Below are 12,082 nucleotides of genomic sequence, written 5' to 3'. Positions count from 1 at the left end.
GTGGAGAGAGTGGGTAGAGAGAGTCACAGTAACAGAGGAATATCTGGTGAAGAATTAACCTCAGCCAAAGAGAGGTCTGGCTTTGCCCTGGCTCCTGGGAGGCAACCTCTAAACCCTTGGCATTTCCCAAGTGAAAGAAACGTCTGATATTCATGGTCCGTCCCTGGGACCACACCTCACCACTTTTCCTAATGAGGTGTCTATGGTGGGCACTTGGTAGTTTAAGTGGGAGCTGGCTTCACGTGGTTAGAGAGTTGAGACTTTCAGCCACACATTATCAACCCAAACCCATCGCCAGGGAGGGGACAGAGCTGGAGATTGAGTGCAACCACCTGGATTGCACTTGGGTCAATCACACCTACATAATGACACCCCAATAAAACATCAAACACAGAAGCTCAGGGGAGCGTCCTGAGTTAACAATACGATAATACTGCCACATGTCAATGCCAGGAGAGTCATGCAACCCTAAGAACACAGAAGCTTTGCATTTGGAACCTTCCCAGTGTCAGATTCTGCTTACTTGTGTCTTCCTCTGGCTGGTTCTGATTTGTAGACTTTTGTTGTAGGTAAAACTATAATTGAAAGTATAGCATTCTCCTGAGTTCTGTGAGCTGTCTACAAATGACTGAACGTGAGGGAGTCTGAGGGGACCCCCAAACTTGTGGCTGGTGTCAGAAGTGTTGGGTAGACTTGGCAGTCTGGAGAACTGGGCCCTTAACCTGGAGTTTGGCTAACTCCAGGTGTGGACAGAAGTGGGACAGGACCTGGAGGGGGAAGCAGAGTCGAGCCTGTATGTGTCTTGTGCTGGGAGACCCAGGCATGATTGTACTGGGGGAAGGAGCCGTCAAATGGAGCCCGAAGCTGCCCCCAGTGAAGGCAGCTGGTTCACGAAGGAGGTGGCAGGTGAACATTGACCGGATATATACCGAGGCCACGAGGAGGATAGATGAGGAAGGTTGTACTGGACAGGCTGGGACTTGATGAGTCAGAAGAAGTGTGGGTTGGATTCTAAAACATTCCAGCAGGTCTGACAGACCTAGTAATACCAGTCACCGTGAATATGGGTTACTCTCTGTACCTGGAATCTTGTTGGGAAAACTTTCCATGATCCAGATTTTTCATTAATTCTAATTGACTATTCAATGGTGCAGATGAATACTTGTTGTTTTTTTTTAAGTAATTAACACCACAGACAGAGTTATTTATAGCATTTCTCAGGCCTCAGGAACCCTGTCCCCACTCCAGAATTAGAAGAGACCTCGGGTTAAAACCCCCAGCCTGGGGTTCAGGACTGTGGGTGACTTCAGTCATGGTATAAAAACAGCCAGCCGTCTTGTCTGGGAAAACATGGTACATTCCTGAGGGGGGAGTGGCTGCCCTTGGATGGAAAGGGACAGGGAGGGAGGAGAGAAGAACACATGAATTTGTGACTTCACGTGAGAGGCAGACAATGTTACAAAGATAAGTGAACAAAGAAGAGACTGAGCCAGGGTTGAGGCCAGAGGCAGCGACGGCGTCTGAGTGTGCTGAGTGTGCTTACGTTGGGAAGGAGGACTGGGAATAAATAACCCACTTCTTGCTTCAATATAAGGGACCAGACTTGGCCTCTGCTCTCGTGAGTGAGGGTCACTGATGGGAAAGATCATCATATATTTAGCAGACTCCCAGGGGCACAGTTCTGAGCCAAGGAGACCTTAGTAACATTTAGGCCCTTCTATGTCACTAAACGTGAGGCTGATATTCACCTCATACTCACAGATAGAGCGGCACCTGGGCGAAATTATTAAAAATGCTCCCTGATTGGTTGGTAAGTAGCTGTAAGCTTAAGTGCCCCCCTCTTCCTGGGACCTCCCCAACTTCCCATGACTCAGTGATGACAGGGTTGCCACCAGCAGGGTCCTCCCGACCCTCCCAGCTCTACTGCCTAAGCCCGTTCTGATTGGCTGGTGCCCACACGTTACTGGCTGTTAAATATGGGAGCATCATCCCTGACTAGATCTGGCTTCTAGAATCTGTACAAACTGGAAGTCTTCATAGGGTGTCAAGTCCCAAATACCTCTTACCTCTTCTTTAGATAAGCAATTTTTTTTTGGCCATGCAGCTCGTGGGATCTCAGTTCCGCAACCAGGGATCAAACCTGGGCCACGGGAGTGACAGCACCAAATCCTAACCACTAGGCCACCAGGGAACTCCCCCAAATACCTCTTCATCATGGTCATCCTGAGCCCCATGGGCACCTGCAGAAGCCCTGTGACCAGGGGTCACGGAAGGATTGGAGTTGTCACCTTCAATGTCCTCGGTGGCATCTTCTTGGATCCTGGAGGCCTGTAGCTTCCAGCAAATAAGAAAATGCAGTGTCAAATTCACCCTTAGAATGACAAAACTTCTATATAAAATAAAGGCTCTCATTAAATATTAGCTATGTCCCAGATACTGTTCTAAACCCTCTATTCAATCTTTTTATGTAAGCACAATTATCACCCCATTTTACAGAGAAGTAAACTTAAGTAACAGAAAGGTTAAGAAATGAGCCCAGGACTGCACAGCTGGTAAGGCTAGTTAGTGGCAGAGCCAGGATTCAAATCCAGGCAGTCTAATTCCAGGGCATGTGCTTTTCTCCACGGTGTTCCAGAATGTGCCAAATTAATCACACTCTTTACAGTAAACCAATCGTCGTGTGACCCAAACAGCCAGATTTCTACAAGCAAAATTAGAAGAGATTAATGACTGCTATGGTCTGAATGTTTGTGTCCCCCCACAAAATTCATGTTAAAATTCTAACCCCCAAAGATGAAAGTATTAGAAAGTGGAGCCTTTGGAAGGCACTTAGGTCATGAGCGTAGAGCCCTCGTGAATGGGATTAGTGCCTTATAAAAGAGGCTTCAGAGAGCTCCCGAGCTCCTCCCATCAGGTGAGGACACAGAGAGAAGATGCCAGAAGGGGAGTTTCCCTTTCCCAGGAAAGGGGCCTCATAAGAAGGTGATGATGCTGACACCTTGATCTTGGACTTCTAGCCTTCAGAATTGTGAGCAATAAATTTCTGTTGTTTTAGCCACCCAATGTGTGGTATTTTGTTACAGCAGCCCAAACGGACTAGACAATGACTTTTCCAACACATATATACTTTTTAAAATAAAAACATCACTTTATGAAAATAGCTAAGAAAAAAATTCAAGGAAAAAAAATCTAGGTGTAGTCACCATTCAATTTGGCCTGGTTTTCTCCTTGAGTCTGAAGAAAATATTTCTTTCAAGTCACTGTGAAATTTAATGTCCCACATCCAAAGTTTTTCCTAGAATGATTTCACGGGTGGCGTATTGCAAATTAGGCATTAAAGTATCTTTACCTTTCTTTCTTCAGCAGGTCCTACAGCAGGTTCAGCACCTAACATTTGCAGATCTTTGGGCAAAGGTACAAATGAAAGCCCACATGCCATGTGTTTAAATATTTAAAAGTTATAAATCAAGCCAACAAACTCCTAAATAAAATACGTTCTGGCCTCTGTCTTGATAAATAAATTCTCACAAGAACTTGGAAGGCCAGGTTCAAATTCAGCATCCCACACCAGGACACGGCAGCACGGGAGAGCTGGCCCTGCACCCCGGTGTGTGACCCTTCCCTTCTCACCTGTGATTTCATCTCACAGCACAAGGGCCGTGGCCTCACATGCACATGCGTGGACACTCCCACCCAAATGTCTACGTTCCACCCACACTCCCTCCTTGGGAGTGCTGCTGCCCCTTGGCCACGCCAGGGTCAGTGGTACCCAGGCCAGTGCTGTGGTTGGCCCTTTTTATGCCCTGGAAGTGGGCTTGTGTCCATCTGGACAGAAATTCCAGGGTGCCAGGTACCAAGAGGGGGCTCTGGGTAAGGCTTTCCCCTTGACCCATGGTTCCTTGCCCCATGGTGAAGAATGGGGCTCACGTTAACATTACTTTGTCTTCTTGAAATCCTATTTTCTCTCCCCATCAACTTAAGGAAGAAAATACCAAAGAAGAAACAGAAGACAGTTTTTCCATTTCCATCTTTAAATGCTAGGCTTTTCTGGTCATATCCTGAAATTGGTTCAAATGAGCATAAACAACTGTGTAGAAGCGTGACACTGGGACTTTGTGAATCTTACTGACTCTTCTTCCCATTCAAAATATACTTTGCAATCCCCCTAACTAAACATCTCACAATGTTTGAGCTGGATGCCGTCTGAAATAAAATAGTAATCAATTTTAAATTAGTTACTTGCAACTTTCTAAAAACACGTAAAACACATGTGCACAAAGACAGACACAAGGATGTTCACAGCAGCACTATCTGTAATTACTAACAACACTGGGAAAAAGCCAAGTAACTATCAATATATGAATGGATAACCAAATTGTGGTATATTCACGCAAGGGAATACTATAATACATGGCTATCACACACACACACACACACAGTCTCTCAGACATAACACCGGATGAAGGAAGCCAGATCCAAACGAAGGCGTGGTGTATGGTTCCACTTACATAAAGTTCAAGAACAGGGAGAACTAACCTATGGTGTTAGAAGTCAGGATAATGGTTGACCTTGGGGTGACAGTGGCCAGAAGGAGGCACACAGGGACTTCAGGGTCGGATGGCGTTCTGCGTCTCTATCTGACTGCTGGTCACATGGATGTGTTCATGTTATGATACTTCACTGATCTGTGCCCTTATCATTTGTGCACTTTGATGTGTGTAGGTTACACGTCAATGAATTTTAGCATAGAAAACACGCATGTAAATGTAAAGATGTTAAATAGAAATGCAAAGTTACTTCACTGTGACCTGGGATACGGAGTGATAGGAGACCTGGGTCCACGGCAGCAAGTCAGAAGAGGAAGCAGAATGTGTGTGGTCCAGGCGGCCCGGGGGTCTGGCATGAGTGGTTCTGGGGAGGAGATGTGTGCTCACTGGTTGCCTACAGGGTGCGTGCCAAAAGGGCCACATCACAGGTGGCCCTCTAGTGAAGGGGTTTCCAAACCATGTCCTGCAGGGACCCAGGGTTATAGGGTTACAGAGGACCCTGAGAAGATGGGACCTCTGCTCATTTCCCCCCGAGGCTCATCAGAACAAGTCTGTTTATAATCTCTATGTACTGGGTCTCTTTAAGGTTTCACAGGGGGAACTGAGAGGAGGCCGAGTAATTCCATTATGGAATCACCTCTTGGATGGAGGTGGAAGGAAACGTTTCTAACATGAAGAAGGACCATCTAATCAGCAGCCTAAGGAATCAATCGACAGCTACACATCCCAGGGGCCAAGGAGGCAGGCCTCCAAGCAGTCTTTGGGAGCTCCTGTTCCCCAGAGTCAGTCTAGGAGGTATCGCCCAAGATGGCAGACTACAAAAGCACCTCTACTTCCTTCCCTGTCATACAAGTCATCGTGGGGAAAAGGGGGAAATCCATCACTTTGGGCTCAGCCACTATTTAAACAGCTTTTGTGGAGCAAAGAATAAGACAAGCTATGGTTGGAGAGTCCTGGGACTCAGGCGAGTCAGCAGTAACCTGGTCCTCGACTTACGGACAGGTTGAGTTTCTAAGAAAGACAGTTGCATCTATTTCTGCAGAAAGGTATTTGCCACCTTCCTTTGAAACACCAGTCACCTATTTGGACAATGGTCCACCTCAACTCTCCTTTACCATCTTGGTCTCTCACCTATTAACCAAACAATAAACAAGTATTCTTTGGTTTGCCTTCCTGTGTAGTTATATCCCACATAAATTACATTTCAGACAGGTTTTGGATCTGGTCAAGGCTGGCAGGAAATAGTGGGAGAGGCAGGTGATTTAGAAAGAGAGCGCCACCTAGAGATGAACCTCCTGAACTCCAGCCTGGACCCACCTAGGTCCCCGACTCTACCATCAGCCACGTCAGAGTTTAGAAAAAAAAGTTTATCTGAAAATATTTCCAACCACTTAAAACATACGTGATCTCAGCATAGCCCACTTAATATTTTACACTAACAGAGGGAAGCAGAGACCGATCATCTCAAACAGTGCCTGTGTGTCATTTCTAGACTCTAATGCTCCCTGGAAGGTTAATCTTCCCAAATTCTATTTGATTTAGGTTGACAGTAAACACTTCGTCACCCCCTGAGTAAACCTGAGGCTCAGGAGAAGTTTAGACAAAAGGAGGAAGTGGGCTGAAACTGGTGTTTGACAATAGGGTGAAAATCAGAAAAACAAGAACGGACTTATTTAAACGTGTTTCCTCCTCTAGTTCCCTCTCACCATCTGTAACATAATACAGTAAAAGCCCACAAGTTTATTTATCTTTTTCCCCACAACTTTAGAATCCTGATGAAAACAACTTTCAATACTCATTAACACACTAAAACTATAGTAAAAGACTCTTATTTTCAACTAATAAAACAACCACATTCAGAGCCTTAAGAGTCATTAACTACCACTTGACTCAGCACACACACCCCAAGCACAGTTTGCAGCACGTAAGATTTAAATGTGACCATTATTTTGGAATCAAGAAAGCCCCAAGGAAAAGCTGAGCTCTACAGTAGGAAGCATACCTGGGGTGGGCCAGTTCCTCACCTCACCAGGTCCTTCAGGCCCTGGTAAATGCGGTGTTCTCTCTAAACCCCAACTTACATTTGCAGGGAACCCACATTCCTACCCAGTGAGTGAAGGGAAGTGGATGGTGCTTACCTGAGATTTCTGATGACTGGCTCTAAGAATAAACGGCTTAATCAGAAGCATCCACGGCACAGAAATCAAAGCCATAATAACAAAGAAGCTTTGGACTTCTTGCTGTAAGACCAAAACCGTAAGATCCTATCATTTCAAGGTGATTGCACAGCACACTTCATATGATACAAATGGTAAATACGTATCATTTCAGCAGCACTTTATCTGGAGTGATCTAAAGCCTTGCGATGGACCCATTCACCCTCCCATCTTGGGCTCTTCCCAGTGCAGAGAGAGAACTGTCAGTCTGATGGTGCGGGGGGGCCAATCATGGTGGACACGGGAGTCTCCCTCTCTTTATTCCTTTCTAAGTGGTCCCTTACCATACACCCACACCACGTGGAGCCTGTCATTGGACAGAAGTGCTCATGAGCCACATCATAAGGGCAATTTTATTTGTCTCTCGTCCCCTTGACTCTGTTCCGTGGGGACAGTCAGCCCTGGCCCTGGACAAAGAGCAGGGCTGGCACTGCACTGGTCACTCTGGAGTGACCAAAAGTCCTTGGGTCACTTTAAGTCACAAACTTACTGTCCCCATCAGTAACTTATATTTCCAGTACTACTAAGCCCTCTTGCTCCCTTTTTCAAAAAAATCGTCCCCTACGCACACAGTCTCATTGTGGGTGAGTTACCTAACGGGTCCTGGGACGCCTGGGCTGAACTCTCTTTTGCTGTCTCTCTCTCTGTCACAATTCACTTTGGAGTGAGGCGTCTGTGGTCTTCATGCCTCACTGAAGCCCAGGAGCCATCCCATTTTATCATCCATCCTGTTACATATTTCCTTTCACATCCTCACCCCCAACTCTTTTCCCTACCCTCCCGAGTCACTGGGTTTGAGGAGTGACCCAGAGCTGCTATGGTCTGAAGAACCAGGACTCCTGGGAAGGCTTCATCAGAGCCATTGAAAAGGTGTAGAAATGGGGTGCTCAGAGTAAAAGGGAAAACGTTTCTTGAGCCCTCACATTTCTTTACCTGTTCTGGCCAAGCTCCCAGTGAGACAATTTATTATCACCCCAATTGTAACAAGATTTACCCCGATAACAGTGGAAACATTTTATCTTCTCCATCTCCTACCCTCCTCCACTTTTTTTTTTTTAAATAAATTTATTTTATTTTATTTTATTTTTGGCTGCGTTGGGTCTTCGTTGCTGCACGTGGGCTTTCTCTAGTTGTGGCAAGCGGGGGCTACTCTTTGTTGTGATGCGCGGGCTTCTTACTGCGGTGGCTTCTCTTGTTGTGGAGCATGGGCTCTACGCGTGTGGGCTACAGTAGTTGTGGCTCTCGGGCTCTAGAGTGCAGGCTCAGTAGTTGTGGCACACGGGCTTCAGTAGTTGTGGCTCGCGGGCTCTAGAGCACAGGCTCTGTAGTTGTGGCGCACAGGCTTAGCTGCTCCGCAGCATGTGGGATCTTCCCGGACCAGGGCTCGAACCCAGTCCCCTGCATTGGCAGGTGGATTCTCAACCACTGTGCCACCAGGGAAGCCCCCTCCTCCACTCTTAACTGCTCCCAAGAAGGGGGAGATCCACGGGAACACACACTGCACTTGCCAGTCCCAGGCCTCTGTCCTCGAAGCTACCTCATTGCCATTTGCCCATTTTGATATCATGCTTTTCCCCTCACAATGTACAAAGCAACCAGAGATGTCTACTTATCTGTTGCTCTTCTTCTTTGGTATTGAAACATGGCACAAAGCAACCAGGGCAGTGTTTGGAGGAGGCTGTGTTAGTAACTTACACTGTCTCTTCCAGCTGTATGATGGGAAGATGAGGTTATGGAAACTGCAAACTGTGTCTAGATAATTAATCTTCATTCCAGGGTGTGGAAACCAGCCAACTCCAAATAACGTTTTTGAATGGAAAAAAGCTGGAAAAGCCATTCACTGTTCAATGTTCAGCGCACTAAGACAGGACTTTAGTCTTTAGGAAAAGAATTAGCACATGAACTATGTGGTGAATCTGAGTACCGTGCCTCAAAGAGAAGACTTGTCTGGGAAATCCAAGTGAACTTTCGTTTAGACTCCAGCATTGCATAAATGAACCTTCCAGATACGTGCATTTAATGCCAATAGTCTAGGGATGGTTCCTACACCATCGATGTATAACAAACAGGTGCAACAACAGTAAGGTGGGATACAAGAGAGCTTTCAGAGCTATATGTCGTCTCTGATTATTATCTAAAATCATTCCTTACTTTTTCTTCTTCTTATCTGCTCCTTCTGTAGGGGAGGAGAACACAGCTAGGATTCAAACTCATGAGGACGTGTGCAGCTGTAGGAGGAGCACGGCTGTAACTGGGACCCAGGACGAGCGATCACTGGCAGGTGCCATGTGCACCGAAGGGCCACCTGGTATTGGGAATCTAGCCCTAGAGCTTGATCCAGAGGAATGAGAACCTATATAAGTGGGTCCTCCCGTAGTGAAAATCTACCAGCAAACAATATGATCAGGTTATCACTGGGAGAGGCCAGAGGAAAAGAAATATTTGTGTTACTAAAAATTAGCCACCGAGATATTTTTATACCCACCTCTCATGGGACATTTATACTTTTTTAAAATAAAATATTAAGTTGATAATGAGGCTGAAAGAAACAGAAGTCAGAATGGCAATAACATCCAACTGTTGGAAGGTATCACCCATAGAAGAAGAGCCCAAAGAAAAAAAGAAAGAAAGCATCTCCAATTAGCCATGGAAGCTCATAGGACAGCATGAGTTTGGTTCAGTTTTCCAGAAACTCACTCCCCATGTGAACAGAGGGATGCTTCTTCTTGACTCTATTTCAATTTTCTTTCTTGTGAACCTTAACTAGAGTTTACTTTTATAATAAAAGATTATTCATTTTTAAGGTGCTATTTAGAGCATTTACAGTTTCAAGCCAATCAATCTGAAGGATTATTTTTTTCTTTCTTCGCAGACAACATACAAGCTAATTTTCAACCCCACAGCAATAATCCCTCCCATGTGTTACCCAGATAGGAACGGCTGGAGTCACACCACAGCACTGCCCTCAGCGCCCAGACATTCATCCAATAAGACCTTCTGAAATTTGAAGAACCTAACACATCGGGTGCTGAGATGGCTCGGTCTTGCAGATAATTACTCTCTGCAATACCGAAGAGTAGGAGAGAGATTTAACATAATCAAGTGCGTAAAAGAAGAAAAAAACCCCATACGTACCTGATGTTTGTATAGGGGTGCATTCGAAGGGTCGTTATAGTTAAACAGGAACATGTTGATGAAGTGGATGAGGATGCTTGGGGCTTGTCGGGACACAGAGACGTCGAAGGAGCACCATTTGAAAATGATCATGAAAACCAGGTATCCAAAAAGACACAGGATAAAAATCATCTCAGGGATGAACTGCAGAATGATGTTGAGAGTGTTTCTGAAGAATCTGAGGGTGGGAAACATACACACATACAAGACAGAACACTGAAGGAATACCAACAACTCACTGTTCTCTCCAAATCACCAAATGTTCATTTCTTTGAACCCTGCATCCACTCCCCAGGCAAGCGGCAATCATGCATGGCTGGAGAAGATGAGGAAGAAAGGTGCTTTTGCACGAAAGGTTCAGAGAGAACCAGGGTCTAGAAGATAAAGTCTGAGGCAGAGGGCAGGCTCACATAGACAACTGATGATCTGGCCACAGCTTCCCATGCAGACCTAATTCGTATCAACACAGTTAATGGTACAAGGATATAGAAGCACGGCTTGGCAGCTTTACCCCTAAGGATGCCCTAGGACAGGGGTCATGGCCCACAGGCCAAACTAAGCCCATCACCTAGTTTTGTACAGCTTACAAGTTAAAAATGGTTTTTACATCGTTAAATGGTTGGGGGGGAAAAAATCAAAAGAATATTTGATGACACATGAAAATTATAGGAAATTCAAATTTCAGTTTTGATAAATAAAGTTCTCTTGGAACACATGCACACTTGTTTGTTTACATAGAGTCTGTGGCAGCATTCAAACTACAACACGTGAATTGAGTAGCCGTGACCCAGACCATCTGGCCTGCAAAGCCTGAAACATTTACTATCTGGCCCTTTACAGAGAAAGTTTGCCAACTTCTGCTCTAAGACATAGAGAGAGTCCCATGAGACTAAGTTGGGGGACACCCAGTTAAAATGTCAGAAAAGGGCCCCAGACCCTTTGTTAACTGTAAGAGTTATTGGAGGGAAAAATGGAGATCGCATGATAAAGCAGGATTAACTAGAGATAGTTGAGGCCAGCCTGACACACGATGTCAATCATAGCCCAGAAAGTACTTCCTGGTTTTATCTCTCATTTAACTCTCACGGCACTTTCAGGCAGGCAGTAGTACCAAGGCGCTGTCATTCGTTTACTCACTAAATAGTTCTTATTTTTTAAGTAGAATCGTACATCTATTGGTTTTCTGACTGGAGGTCACCAAGTGACTGACTCTGGTCAATGAAATGGGAATGGAGGTGGCATGTGTCACTCCAGGTGGAAGCTTAAGAGTCAGTGTGTAACTGACCACACTCTCCTGTCACAGCAACTGGCAGCTTCCCGGTGGTGGCAGCCCATCAGCTCTGGTCCCAGTGTGAGGACGAGATGAGCAGCGCCCCCGGTGGCCCACGATGACATGCGTCACGGTCATAAGCCACTGTGATTTGGGAGTTGTTTGTTACTGCACGATAACCGACCCATTCTGACTCCTCTGTTCCCATTCTACAGCAGAAAACGATCTCAGAGACGTTAAGCTACACATCTATGATCACACAGCTATAAAGAGTTAGAAGCAGTAGTCAAATTTCTGACTCTAAACTCTGTACCATTTCTTTGGCACTGTGCTGACCTCCTGGCAGGTGGGTTTCAGCAATACCTACAAGCTGCCATGTCCACAAAAGGATCTCTAAATAGGCAGATTTGAGGCTGTTTTCAAACACTTACAACTTTAGCACAAATATGCAAGTTTGAGAAGCTTTCTAGAGATCAATCTTAACAGAAAGAAGAGATGGGAGAACATTAACAGTCAAAGAAATGAGAGAGAGGCCACTGCCAGCAGGAAGAAATTATACCAAATGGAATTCAGAATCTGAGGGCACTTTGGCCAAAATGTACTTATGTCCCCATTTGCCCGTGGGAGCTTAGCCTGGATATAGCACCAACGGAGGCCCTGCAGGCTGGGAGGACACACAGCACTGCGGCCTTGCAGTCTCTTGCTGAACCCCCAAATATTTCTGCGGTGAAAGGTGCACCCAGCTCAGGAGAAACAGAGGTGCCATTTCTGGCAAACCAGCTTGTCCGAGCTCAAGCCAAGAGACCGGGGAAAGCAGTCCCCGTAGGAAGGAAACTTGCACAGAGGGACACGGGAGCGAACTGGTGGCTCTGCCG

The 12,082-nt window shown here is 45.8% G+C and overlaps 1 protein-coding gene across 8 annotated transcripts in view; it reads right to left on the bottom strand.

Annotated features, from left to right (window-relative positions):
- The window catches only part of ATP6V0A4 (ATPase H+ transporting V0 subunit a4), a 72,805-nt gene that overhangs the window by 5,492 nt on the left and 55,231 nt on the right, over positions 1-12,082 (bottom strand). For 7 of the 8 annotated variants that reach the window (XM_059933261.1, XM_059933263.1, XM_059933259.1 and 4 more), the window contains 3 exons: positions 9,899-10,115; positions 6,686-6,787; positions 2,206-2,334 (listed from right to left, as the gene is read on the bottom strand). In XM_059933261.1, the coding sequence (XP_059789244.1) occupies positions 2,206-2,334; positions 6,686-6,787; positions 9,899-10,115 (448 nt within the window). The remainder of the gene's footprint in view (positions 1-2,205; positions 2,335-6,685; positions 6,788-9,898; positions 10,116-12,082) is intronic. The other variant, XM_059933260.1, reaches the window with a different exon arrangement.

This window comes from Balaenoptera ricei, chromosome 9 (assembly GCF_028023285.1).
Source record: "Balaenoptera ricei isolate mBalRic1 chromosome 9, mBalRic1.hap2, whole genome shotgun sequence".
Classification (NCBI taxonomy): Eukaryota; Metazoa; Chordata; class Mammalia; order Artiodactyla; family Balaenopteridae; genus Balaenoptera; species Balaenoptera ricei.
This window is presented reverse-complemented; position numbering and strand designations above follow the sequence as displayed.